Raw genomic sequence first — 13,884 nt, 5'->3', positions numbered from 1 at the left:
AAATAACACATTGGCTATATTGGGAAAATAAGATATATCATTAAATTTTATTAAGTACACACATACTAGAAGCCTCACTCATTATTCAAGAACACATACACCAAAATACACTGAAAATATCTGAAGGTCACTTATGGTGAATATTGTTTGGATGGGATGGAGCAATGAGTTAAAAAGGAATAAATAACTAATTAAACAAGAAGCTTGGTATGGACCAGTGATGAAAGAAGGCTATATAACTCAAGGAGAATGATTAACTCAATCTCCTGTAGCGAAGATTCCTTATGACCAAAGATAAAAGAAAAAAGCAATGAAAACCTAAAATCTTAGTGACCCTGAAAACTCAGAGAACCAAAGGTAAAGGCAGAGAAGGAGTGGAAGGGTCTAAAATCAAAATTTTAAGGGCCATGATAGCACTGGCCCTCTGAGCACCTTAAATCATCCCATCCAGCTTCATTTCCTCAGCTGTTTAGCATAAGTGGCGAATGCTACACGTTTGGCCCAATCACTCAACAGTCCATCTAAATGGCTGAAACTCATGTCTGTGCTGTGATCAAGGCAGTGCAGCCTAGTGATGGATCTGAGAGCTGACCCGTGGGAGGAAGACATTGGGAGGGCCCCAACAGCAGGTGGGTCTTGGAGCCCGCCAGAGAATCCAAAGCAGAGGGCAGGACAGCTGGTGTCTGGCAAAGTGATTTATAGTTGAAAAGCAACAGAGAGCAAGTCAGAATCCTCACCAGTCATCCCAACTGCATTCCCCCAGACATCCTGTCAGCTGCAAGGGACTTTAGAGGCACAAACAGAAGGGGGCGACTTGCCCAAGGTCACACTATGAGTCATGGCAGATCTGAGACTAGAACCCAGGACACTAAGGGGACAGTGGGAGCTGGTAGAGCCGATGCAATTCCCTCATGGAGAGTCCTGGCCCCGAAGAGGACAAGGAAACAAGAAAGCCTCCATGACAGCTAGCCTTGTCACCCACAGCGTGGATGGCTCTCAGTAGGAAAAAGAGACAACACCTTAGCAAGCACTTTTTCTCAGCATCTGGGGACATGTTTTTAGAGCTAAAAATAATTCTCTTTTCTTGGTTTCCCTTTCCACCAACTTCTTCTTTTACTTTTCAAATTCTGACTTCCTCCCTAGTACCCCCACCAGTGACTTCTCTGGCTAGATCTAATGCTCTTGTCTCTGGGCCTTCTCTGCTGTACTTATCACACCAGAATTCTGTCACTCACCCTGCTCTCCTGTATCTCCTTTACCCAGATTACTCTCATCATTCATTCATTCATTCATTCATCCATTCAGCTAACGCTTATGACACCTACAGTATGCACAAGCTTTTACTAAAATGAGTTAGAGCCCATCCTACCCCCAAGAAGCTTACTGTCTGGTCTGGAGGATGCGGATAAATAAATAGTTTGAAGGTAATGATAAATACTCTCACAAAGGTTTTATAGGGCATCACATAACCAAAATAGAATGCATTTCGTTCTACCTGGAAAATCTCGATTTTTTTTTTTTTAAGATTTTATTTATTTATGAGAGAGAGAGAGAGAGAGCACGAGCAAGGGGGAGGGACAGAGGAAGAAGCAGACCCCTGCTGAGCAAGGAGCCTGACTCGGGGCTCGATCCCATGACCGTAAGATCATGACCTGAGCTGAAGACAGACATTTAACTGACTGAGCCACCCAGGAGCCCCTGGAAAATCTCTACTCCAGCCCCAACCTCTTTCTTAAATTGTTCAAGCTTCACATTTTCTTTTTTCTTTTTTTTTTTTTTTTTAAGATTTTATTTATTTATTTCACAGAGAGAGAGAGAGAGATCACAAGTAGGCAGAGAGGCAGGCACAGAGAGAGAGGAGGAAACAGGCTACCTGCCGAGCAGAGAGCCTGATGCAGGGCTCGATCCCAGGACCCTGGGATCATGACCTGAGCTGAAGGCAGAGGCTAAACCCACTGAGCCACCCAGGTGCCCCAAGCTTCATATTTTCAATTAACATTCGTTCTCTTCTCACCAGAGGCCACTTCAAACTCAGTATATTTTGAACCTAGTTCATCACCTACCTCCCAAATCATACACGTGTGACACACAAAACAAACTAACAGCAACAACAGGGTCTACTCGAGACAGCTATAGTGTAGACTCAAGACTGGCACATAATCACATCTGCGTTGAATTCACTGCTGTGCAATTTATGCAGAGAAAAATGAAAGCGTGCCTAGGACCTAAAAAGGAGAGAAACAGAGAATCTACTATTCGGTGAACATCCTTCCCAAAGAAGAAAAATATTTTTTATCTAGCAGTCAGTCATATATGTCCCTTCAGGTCCCTTGGAGGTAATAGACAGGAGGTAATAGAGGTAGGTAATAGACTGGTAGGTAATAGACAGCAAGGAGGTAATAGACAGCAAGATCATTCGATTCACTCGTATGGTCTGCCTGCGCTCAGTAAGCAGCCTTCTGCTTGGAATCTAAATGTCCTAAAGAGAAGGAACTGGAGAAAAATATTCCTCACTGTAAAACAGTAACATGGAACTATTTTCATTTTGCATCTTTTTTTCGGATTCAGCTGACGAGAGAGCAAACTAAGGGCAAAACACAAGAGCTGACATCCAGCAAGCCACCCGCCTCCAAGGCCCCATAAGGTGGGATATACATAGAACATTCCTCAGGCACCAGGAACGGGCGAAGAACAAAGACAGGTGAAAACAAATGGTCAGCTGATAAAGATCACAGTCCTGTAGAACATGAAACTTCACTGTATTTTGTAACTGTCTTCATGAACAAAATCTTATTAAGAGCCAGACCTCCAGGAACCTATAGACTCAATTACCTGGAGTCCTGGTATCATCTTCACCTCTGTAAGACAGAAAATCCTCTATGATCAGTCACTCCACACAATCACAATGCAGCTCTTTCTGCCTACAGTCCTGGCCCCCTGCTATAATAAAAACACCTTTTTGCACCGTAAAATGTTTCAAGAACTCGTTCTTGCCCACCAGGCTCAAGGATTCTGTAACCCAACCAGCTAGGATCCAAGAATAATGGAAATTTAAGAGTTACCTCGATTCCTAGCAGCCTCTTTGCTGCACTCCTGGCCCCTATTCTCTCTCTCTCCTCCAATTCACATAATCCTCAGCTGTTAGCATAATCATTCCCAAATTCCATTCTAGTGAAGTCACTCCCCAGCTCAATCACCACCAGCAGCTCCCTAGGTCTATTTTATCAACCTAAAGTCATCAGTTTGGAACCCAAAACTTATCAACTGTTCCCTACACTACCATTTCAACCAAGCTTATGCAGACTCCCCTCCAGGCAAGCCAATTTGTTTATCTTCTTCTCTGTGCTTTTGAAGTCTGCCTACCCCTCCCTGCCATAGGCCAAGTAGCCCATCTCAGAGCGCACCTCAACCAGGATGCATTTCTGATTAGCCTCAACACTTCAGACTGCTTTGATTTGAAATCCCTTCGGGCCTTATATACAAAACCAGCACGCTCTCTGGATCCAGAAAGGGAGAGTCAGAAGAGCATCAACTTATGACCAATAAGAGAAAACACTGAGTGGTCATGTCTTTTCGTCATCAGATACATTTATAATATCTTAATGACTTTATATTTGTGCAGGGCACTCTACTAGATAATGGGGACATCAAGGTAAGCCAAAGTCCCTGCCTTCATGGAATTTCTATTAAACAAATGTAATTAAAATTACCATACATACTACGAAGGGAAAGAACAAAGATGCTGTAAGAGAGAATCATAGGACAGAGCTAATAATTTTGGTTTAGATGGACACGGAATATTCTGAGGATATAGTATCAAGGCTGAGGCCTGAAGGATGAGTTCGATTTAGCCAAAGAGCAAGGGCAAAGTATTTCAGGAAGAAGAAGTAATGTGTGTAAAGGCTTCCACTTTAATCAGTCAATATTTTTTAAGCATATACTAAATATATAATGCTTTCCAAAGAGCAATATAGGGAAATATAACACGGTCTTCCCTTAGGGAGATCAGACATAAATCATCTTGATTACATCGGAATTCTCAGGATCTTAGACCAAACACTGCAGTCTGGGTGGATTAAACAACAGAAATGTGTTTTCTCACAGTTTTGGAGGCTAGAAGTCCATGATCAAGGTGCTAGCCACTTCGGTTTCTGGTGAGAGCTTTCCTCACAACTTGTAGATGGCCACTTTCTTGCTATTTGCCTCATGTAACCTTCCTTCCACCCTCTGAGGTTTGTAGCATGGGCCCAGTGAATTAAACTGACAAAAGACAGATTAACAGAATTTTAAAAACAAGAGTTTAAAAACAAGAGGTGGTTAGGACTTGGGGCTTATCTGCTGTCTTAGCAAACAGCAATCAATTTGTGGAGAAGTGACAAAATAGAGGGGAAAAGTTTTGGCCTCTGGGGTGGTAAGTTATGGAAAGGTAAATATATGGGGAAACTAATGGAAGAAAAGGGTTATTTCGGCAAGTTTGTTTGTGCAGACCCAAATCAGTGCCAACTCCTTGTCTCTAGTGATAATAGTTGTTTTCCTCCTGCTGGTACAGGAGAAGGGAGAGGAAGCACCTTCACAAAAGGAAATTTACGTCCTGCTTTTAGGCAGATAGTGGGAAAGCAAAGAGCTCTTTTTGTGTTTGCTGCTTCCTAATTGATTTCAGGTCAAAATAATCCTTATGCCAAAGTGACGTATTCTGGTCCCCTTCGTGGGAATGTAGAGTATAACAGGGAGATGAGACAAGGCTGAATAAGGAGGCAGGGACTAGACCTTGAAAGGCCTTATAAGAGAAGTTAGGGGCGCTTGGGTGGCTCCGTTGGTTAAATGTCTGACTCTTGATTTTGGCTCCGGTCATGTTCTCAGTGTCAGGGGATCAAGCCCCTTGTCAGTGGGGTTCTGTGCTGGACATGCAGCCTGCTTAAGACTCTTTATCTTCTTCTCCCTCTGCCCCTCCCCACTTGTGCACTCACTCATGCTCTCTCTCTCAAAAAAAAGAGTAGTGAACAGGTTTGAGCAATATCGTGAGAGCAATGGGAAATCTTGAGTTGGGTGGGAAGATTTAGGAGGGAGTCCTAACATGATCAGACTTGGTTTTGAGGACAGGTAAGACTAGAGACAGGACGAGACATGATGGTACATCCAGGGTAAAATTTAGTAGGGCTTTTGTCATTAGGTGCTAGGGTCAAAGAGAGAGAGAGAGTGGTTTCAGGTTTGGGCAACAGAAAGGATGCTAGTACCTTAAATTGGGGTAGGAATGCTTCAAGTATGAGGACGGGGGGATGCCATTCTGACCAAGCCCCTGTGAGAGGTCCAGTTGACAGCTAGGCATTTGAATCTGGAATTCTAAGAAACAGTCTGGCTAGAGATAGAGATTTTAGAACAATTTTACTTTTTTTTTTTTTTTTTTTTTTTTGAGAGGGAAATGGGGGCAGGGGACAGAGGGAGGAAGGAGAGAGACTCGTAAGCAGGCTTCAAGTCCAGATCAGAGCCCCGCTTGGGGCTTGATCTCACAACCCTGAGATCATGACTGGAACCCAAATCAAGAGTCAGATTCTTAATCGACTGAGCCACCAAGGTGCCCCTGGAATAATTTTAGATGAAAGTGGAGGTGAATAGAATGGATGGGTTTGCAAAGAAAGAAAGTGTAGGGTGAGGAGAAAGCCTAGAACAAGCCCCTGAGCCATTCCAATGTTGGGGGCAGGGGGACAAAGGGAACTGATGAAAACAGAGCAGTAGAAGGAAAACTAGGAGACTGTGGTCAGAGATGCCAAAAGAAGGGGATGATTTGACCAAGACGGTGGAGGAAACACAGGGGTAAAAACCTCAAGATCAAGTAACAGAAGAAGAATAAGATTGCAGCCTCAACAGGGACAAAAGAAGGGTACAGACAAGTGGTACCGAAGGCATTCAGAATGGTAAACTTGCTGGGGACCATATTTTAGTGCGACCTGCATCTTGGCACTGATATCAAGTCTAGCTTCTTGAGCAGTTCTCTAAAATCTGCCTCCAAATCTGACTGAACATGAAACAGACCAACAGGCAGGCTAAGGAGAAGAGCTAATTTACCATGTTTGGAATAATGCTTATTGCAACCCAGATCTGCTCACCAGCTAAACATATGTGGATAATGGATGACAGACAGCAGGACACCCAAGTGGTTGCTGGATGGCAAGTTTAAGTAGGTCAATCAGGAACACAGAAGGAAGTAAAAATGCTTTAAAAGATCCCACCAAAGCACAACTTCAAACAATGTGGCCTTGCTGTGGATGAGCAGAAAACCACAATTGTTGTATTAGCCCAGTGAAGAACACTTAGAAAAGAGATGCTTTTTTGGGGGGGTAGGGGAGGAAGAAGGGGCGCATTAAGCAAATTCTAAGCTTTAGAGCCAGAACGCCAAGCATCACGGTTTCTTTATTTTTTTTAAAGACTTTATTTATTTATTTATTTATTTATTTATTATTTACAGCAAGAGAGATCACAAGTAAGCAGAGAGGCAGACAGAGAGCGAAGGGGAAGCAGGCTCCCCACTGAGCAGAGAGCCTGATGTGGGTATCCATCCCAGGACCCCGAGACCCTGAGACCCTGACCTGAGCCAAAGGCAGAGGCTTAACCCACTGAACCACCCAGGCGCCCCATCATGGTCTCTTTAAATGCTGACTCTAGATAAACATTTTCACACACCAAAAAGGTCATCATTATGTATGCTGTGTTTTAAGTTCCTACATTCAAGTTTACAAGAATCTCTTGCACAAGTACTTTTCATGCAGCATGTTGTGTCAAAAAGAGCTGTGTATGTGAAATGACCACAAGCTTAGCATGATCAATGTCATGTGACAATTTAAAATGCAAATACAACTTTAGTCTACTTTAAGAGAAGTCATCCAGATAGTAAAAGCAATAGTCTCATTGTTCTCTGCATTTATCAGAATAAATGTGGAGTGTTGCATTCAGTTCAAAGCATCACATTTTAAGGGCAGTATCTCTTTGCATTACCATTACTAGATTCTCATTTCCTATCTGGTAGGTTGTTTCCAAAGATGGTCCAGAAATCAATCGCTCAGGGGCACAAGCCTTTTGCAGCGTCACTTTGCTCTCCTCCCATCTAGAGGTGGAATCTATTTCTCTCCCTTGAATTCAGGTTGGCCCTGTGTCTTGCTTTAATCAACCAGAAGTGATGGGGTGTGACTTACATACCTAAGCGCAAGACAAGTTAATTTTCAAAAACCGTTTTCATCCACCAAACCCCAAAATTTCACTGGTTCCCTGGCTCACACATTTTGGCGGGAGAGGGAATAGGAAAGAAATTTGCGAGAGCCTATGATGTGTGTTAGACATACCAACACACATCAATGCATTTAATTTTTAGTCTTTTTTTTTTTTTTTTTTTTTTTTAGACTAAGGAAATACAAGTTCAGAGATGTGACTTGCTTAAGGACCTAAAACTAGTTAGCGCCAGAGGTAAAATTCAAAATCAAGCCTCCGGATTTCCCAACACACCACAAACACACCTCCAGATTTCACAACACATGGCCTTTCCTATCAGGAATAAAAATTTCTGCCTGCTTTCTGAGATTTTCAATGATATGGTCACCTAAGTAATTATTTTCCAGTTAATGCCTTAACTCTTATCAGACTGATCTGTTTCCCTTCACTTACCAGTTTTCTCTTCTAATTCTACCCATACATTAGAGTCCAGTTTAAGTCTCCCTTTTTACCTCCATGAAACCTTCCTCGTCTTAATTCCAATTTATTTCCCTCTCCTCTTAATTTTGACATAATTTATAATGGGCACTACATAACGCTGCACTCCGCTCCACTGCTTTTCCTTTAAAGAGACCGTAACGTCTCCAGTGTAGACAGCCCCGGATCCAAACTAAACCTTTGAAGCGTGGCAATCCCTCCAAATTTTCCTATTTCCCTTTGAGCTACGATAGGTACTTCTGCAATGATAAATGAACTCAACTGAACAAATACTTCTTAAGGTCAGCCCCAAACTCTCGTGTTTTACCCTCTGCTTAACCCACCGCGCATCAACCGATCCACAGAGGTTGAGCGGCGAATGGAGACGATCAATAGTCCGGCCACGTAATGCTCCCCGCCAGCTACAGCAAGCCACGCCCAGCCGGCGGGTCGCCGATTGGGCGTGGCCCAGCCTAGGGTGGCCGGTTGGGCGTGGCGTGCGTGACTGAAGGCGTGGCCGAGAGGAGAAAACTACGCTCTGGATCGGACTCGGTAGTCTCCGGGAAACCTCGACAGTTTCCGGCAACGGTCTCCTCCTCCGCCGACCGGCCTCGGGCGTTTCCGGCCTCCTTCGGGCTTTTCCGTCTAGCTCCCGCGCGGATCTCTCCACTTCGGGTATTTCCGTGTCCCGCTCGGAGGTACTCGGCAATCGCTCGGCCTCCCCCATCCCCCGGTAACGGTCGCTGGTGAGTTTAAATGAGCCGGGGCTGGCCGGGCCGGAGCCGCTACGGGGGGGGCCTGAGGCACTGCAGAAAGTGGGCCTGAGCCTCAAGGATGACGGTGCTGCAGGAACCCGTCCAGGTAATGATAACCCCGCTCGCTGAGGCTTGGCTCGCAGCCTCGGCCGGGAAGCCGAGTATGGCCACTCCGCGGCCTGCTGCGGCCTAGGCCCGGCTGCTTCTCCCGCCTCCCCTGCTGCCGGGTCCTGCCTGTCTTCTCGTCGGCTCCGAGGCCTCGCCCGCAGCCCGAGCCGTGTTACCTCAGGTCCCGCGTTGCTTCCGCCCGCGGTGTGAGCGCGGTTCGGCGGCAATGCAGCCTTCCCGGGGCGGGCCAGCGTCCGGCCAGCCCCTCCTGTCAGTCCAGGGGCCTGGTCCCGGCCGGGGTGAGAGACGAGGGACGGGGGCCGGGGGCCGGAGACTCGCCCCAGGTGCTCTCTCGCCCAGAAGATGATTGGGAGGCACCTTTGATCAGAGCTTGGGCCACCTTCGTAACGGTGGGGCAAGTTGGCGGGGGGTGTTTGGTTTTGTTTTTGTGCTCCGGGAGCGGGCGGAGGGACGATAGGATCGGTATTTTTGATCCCGATTTCTGTTTTGTAACAGACTTCCTAGCCCCGGTTGCTTTCCTCGGTCGGTGAATTCGCCCCCACCCCCCGACGGTGATCTGGGAAGAGAAAACTCCAAGGCCCAGTGCTGAGGGGCAAGCACCTCTACGGGGGGAAGGGGGAGGCCGGAGGGGTGGCAGCGGCAACTCTAGGGGCTCTCCCCGTGACCTGTGATGGGGATCAGGAGTGTTTTATTGTGCATGTTGATAAGGCGTTCAGGAAATGAAAGACAAGGGTTTTTACATCCATTTCACTGTCCTTACGACACCAAGGTGTGCTTTGACGCACAGTGCTCGGTTGGCATGGGAGAAACCCGATTGGATTTGAAGTGTGATGCAGTGCCAAGTCTTCCCCGCCACCACCCCCCCCCCCCCCCCCCCGCCATCTCAAGAAACTGAAATCTTTTGTCCCTTCCTGACGGACCAGGTCTGGGAGACTTTCAACTCACCGTAGGATCTTTGCCTCAATAGAAGAGTTGACCTCTACCAACTGCTGTCATTGAATTATAGGCTCGCTTTACTTGGAAGTTACAAAGCAAATCGATTTTAGAAATTACTTCATATAACCCTTCATAGGCCTGTGATGTCAAATGATAAATATTTTAATGCGTCACCACTTCCATATTTCCTTAATTTTTCTCCCAGTTGGCTTCTTTTTTACATACAGCTCTTTACATAGAACAGCTATTAGTATTGGAACTAATGTAACATGGGATTCTGTCTTGGGAAGTTTATCTGTTTGTAAATTGTATCAATGCTTCCAATGCTGTTTCTTGCCATCCAAATCCCTCTTACTGGTAGAGTCCCTTTTAAGATTTTTCTTTTTTCTTTTTCTTTTTTTTTTTTTTTTGAGGCCTAATGTGAAATTAGTAGTTATCTGTACCTTCTTAAATGGATAAGCAAATCACTCAAGTTGTTTAATTTCTGTTTCATATTCTTGTAATTTTGTCTTACCTAATGTTACATTTGCTTTCTCTGACCCCAGAAGGCTTCTCAAATGATAAACTAGTTTCATTGTTAGCCTATAAACATTATTTAATAACAATTTCAACTTGAACATAAACCTGGAAAAGAAAAGAAATGTGTAGCCTACGCCTATAGAGGACCCATCAGGTTTACTCTTTTTCCTTACTCATAGCAGTAATGCACTTCAGGATTTTTTAGGCTTAAAAGTCAAATATGTCGCCACCCCCCATACTACCTTTGTCCATTAGATTTGGGGACTGTGGTAAGAAGTTTTACAATATGGCTACGTGAGAATTTTGGTTGTAATTTGTGGTAGAAGAATCCATTCAAGACCGGGTGGAGTAAACAACTTTAGCTTCAGTGATGAACAACTGATTAGGGATAGGGCTGAAAATGGGAAGAATTGGTAAGGAGAAAATAAAAATAGGACAGATAGAATTAAAAAAAAAAACTATGGTAAGTAATTGTACTTATAATGGAATGAAAGTTGGAAAATTGTTTAAGGCATCATGAAATTACTAGGCATAGGAAGAAGTTGAGAGGAAAGATGAGCAACTGTTTTCTGTGTTTTTTTTTTCTTTAAAGTTTTTTTCTTTACCATGGAATAGCCAATCTGATAAACCAACTAAGCCTAAATATTAGCTCCTCCTCCAAATTGTCTCTCATAGAAAAGCATTACTTTATATATGCATCTTTACAAACATCTCTCCTATTATGAGGCAGAAATTCTCAGTTATTTTTAATATAACTGCTTACGAAAGACACACTAGCCTAAATGACTTCAATCATTGTTAATTTGGATATTTATAAAATTCACCTGATGAAATTGATTTTAAAAAAGCAAAGACATTTTTAATGGATTTATCAATTATTCCTGGGGATAGAACTTCACAGAAGTGTTGGATGAAATTAAACAAGGCTTGTAAAAATCACCTTAATAAGCAGTATAGTAAATGGGTACTATACACATAGTATTGGTTCAAACAGATTATTTAGCTAGTAAAGGAATACTTTTGGCTTGGAATAAGATATACAAGGACAGCATCTTTTTTTTTTTTTTTTCTTTAAGATTTATTTGAGAGGACGGAGGTCAGAGGGAGAGAGAATCCCAAGCAGACTTCATGCAGAGCTTGGAGCCTGACATAGGGCTTGATCCCACCACCCTGAGATCACAACCTGACCTGAAACCAAGCCTCAGATGCCTGACTATGCCACCCAGGCGCCCCTACAGTTAAAGCATTCTAACATGGATTCAAAGGGTACCATACTTCAAATAACTTAAAATTGAAGGTGTTGTAGTCAGGAAAATTATGTTAGATGACCCCTCCCCCCACCAAATGGCTTTGTTGATATCTGAGATAGATGTGAATAGTTTTAGTGAAATTATTCTGTTCAATGGAAGTAGAAAAAAAATTCTAAATAATATTTTATGATTTTTAAAATATATATGTGTAACTAAATTGATAATAGACATTTGACTATTTGGTCTTTATTCAAAAAACTTATATACTTGAGTTTGCTGAACTCATTTGTTTATGAAATTTTCTTTTAGAAAATAGATTGCCTTATATTTAGGTACAGTGTAATATCTTGAAGACGGTGCTGTATAGTTGTGAACTGAGAGAATCAGCTTTGGGGAGTGGGGGTGAAGGAGGAGATCATTGCAATATATGATAACTTAATTCCTTTACGGACTAGTGTCCTGATGTAGCCCTTTTTATGCTTATGACCTGTAGAGAAAGCATTAGACAAATAATCACAAATTAATAATCTGTGAAAAGGGCACTATAAAGAGGGTGTTAGGAGAGAGAGACCTAATAGGGGGGATTGACCTATGCCCAGGTGTCCGGTTTGCAACTGAACCACCAAAAGAGGTACTGCAAAACAGCAAAAGTTAAGAAGCCGTCTCGGGGCAAAAATCAAATTGGAAAGAATGTTATACACCAGTTATGTACCAAGCACAGAAGAATATAAAAGACATTCAAAAATCTCTCTAAAAATGGTGTCAGGAAAGTCCTTTTTGAGCAAATAACATTGAAGCTGAGATCTGAAGGTTGAGAAGAAAACAGTAATTTGAAGAGCATTACAGGAAGAGAAAAAGGGACTTTGCACATGCCCTAGACATAGCAGAACTTGGCGTTGAAATAATTGAAAGGAGGCCAGTGTGGCTGGAGTTGCATATTAATGGGGGGGGGGCATTATAAAGAGTTCACTTTTCATTCTAAGTATATGGGGGTTCCTTGAAAGATTTTCAGAAGAGGATTGACTTGATCTGATGTAGATGTTAGATCTCTTGGTTACTATATATAAAATGTAATGAGAGGAAGGAGGCAAGAGTAAAAACAGTCTTAGGATGAAAATAACAGACTGAGTGGTAGTAGTGGAGTAGAAAAAAGGTTGATATTCATGAGCTGTTTGGAGGTAGAACCAAGGAGACGTGCAAATTGATTGAATGGGTGAGGATGGGGATCAAGAACATCTGCCTGGATTTCATCTGGGTGGTACTGTTTAATAAAGGAAGAATCCTTTGAGAGGGAGACAAATCGGAAGAAGGACAATCTGCTCTGAACAAAATAAGTTAAGAGATGTTTGTGAAGCCAACCAGTGGAAACGTGGAGACATAACCTCTGATCTTTTGAGGGGGCTAGTCGTATTGGGAAGATAAGAATGTTTAGCAGGAACAATTGGATAATGTTATAAGTCAAAATGTATTTGATTGCACAGATACTAATAAATTCAGGAAATAGATCCTTTTAGACTGGAAAAATAGGAATGGTTATTTGATGAAGTAGAACTTAAAGCTTTAGAAGATAGAAAGGTTTTGAATTGGTAAAGAAGAGAAAGAGTGTTTTTGGCATGGAATAGCATGAGCAAAAGCCCAAATTTGAGAATGGTGTTTAGGAACCAAAAACAAAACAAAACAAAACGGTAAAATATCATAGCCTTGGTTAGAACGGGAATTAAGAGTAGGAAGACGAGGTTTTGCTAGCCAGGGAGAATCAGATTTCACAGGACTTAACCCAGGTTGAGGGGTTTAAGGTATTGGTAATAAATAGCCATTGAAGGTTTTGAACAGAAGGATTTGTAATGAAAGCACTGCTTTGGGAAGGTTAATCTGGTACTGTTGGGAAGAAGGGACAAGATAAGAGTTAGACATATAGGCTAGTAAAATAATCCAATTACATGGTAATGTACACCAGGGTTTCTCATTCTTGGCATTATTGACGTTTGGGGCAAGCTAACTCTTCGTTGTGGGGAACTCTGTTGGATGTATTGTGGAGTGTCGTGCAACATCCCTGGCCTCTACCAACTAGGTGCCCCCTTTATTTGTGACTACCAAACATCGTCCCCTGCCAGGCATTACTAAATATCCCTTAGGGGGGCAAAATCACCCAGATGGAGAACCACTGATATAGACCTAAGCTAAATTAGAATTCTAGAAATTAGATCGTAATGTATAACAGGAAAATTCCACAGTGATTTTTTTTATCCCCCTTACACCTTCTTATCTTGTCCAAAGCTTTTATTATCCATTTTTTATGGTCCAAAAAATGACAGCTATTTTCTTTTGACAAAAACAAGAATAAAACAGAGTAATTTATATGGTCATATTTAAGTCTGAATTAGTTGTACAATTTATAGAGGTTTGTTTACATGTTTAAGAAGAGCAAGCAAGGAGGGAACTTTGCCATTTCATTTTACGTTGATTCATCTTTTAAATTATTGCAACCTAGGACTAACCCATTCATTTAATCATTAGGAAATCTCTTTAAAAAAAAAAAAAAAAAATTTTTTTTTTTTTTTTTTTTTTTTTTTTGAGGATAGGGACTGTGTTGCTCTGTTTTTCTTCATAACTTTAGT

The 13,884-nt window shown here is 42.6% G+C and overlaps 2 protein-coding genes across 12 annotated transcripts in view; one reads left to right on the top strand and one right to left on the bottom strand.

Moving 5' to 3' along the window:
• The window catches only part of MYL4 (myosin light chain 4), a 28,861-nt gene extending 20,011 nt beyond the window's left edge, over positions 1–8,850 (bottom strand). Inside the window, exons 1-2 of one of the 3 annotated variants that reach the window (XM_082706534.1) lie at positions 8,022–8,097; positions 4,103–4,260 (exon numbers count right to left, since the gene is read on the bottom strand). The gene's annotated coding sequence lies outside the window, so the exon portion shown is untranslated. Of the gene's footprint in view, positions 1–4,102; positions 4,261–8,021; positions 8,193–8,716 lie in introns of those variants that run through there. The other 2 variants (XM_082706535.1, XM_082706533.1) reach the window with 2 other exon arrangements.
• The window catches only part of CDC27 (cell division cycle 27), a 73,361-nt gene continuing 67,822 nt past the window's right edge, over positions 8,346–13,884 (top strand). For all 9 annotated transcript variants that reach the window (XM_082706493.1, XM_082706494.1, XM_082706488.1 and 6 more), the window contains exon 1: positions 8,346–8,538. In XM_082706493.1, coding sequence (XP_082562619.1) covers positions 8,512–8,538 — 27 coding nt within the window. In that variant the 5' untranslated portion in view covers positions 8,346–8,511. The remainder of the gene's footprint in view (positions 8,539–13,884) is intronic.

Source organism: Mustela nivalis, assembly GCF_964662115.1.
Source record: "Mustela nivalis genome assembly, chromosome: 17".
In the NCBI taxonomy this organism is placed as follows: domain Eukaryota; kingdom Metazoa; phylum Chordata; class Mammalia; order Carnivora; family Mustelidae; genus Mustela; species Mustela nivalis.
The sequence above is the reverse complement of the archived record's forward strand: the minus strand, read 5'-3'. Positions and strand labels throughout refer to the sequence as shown.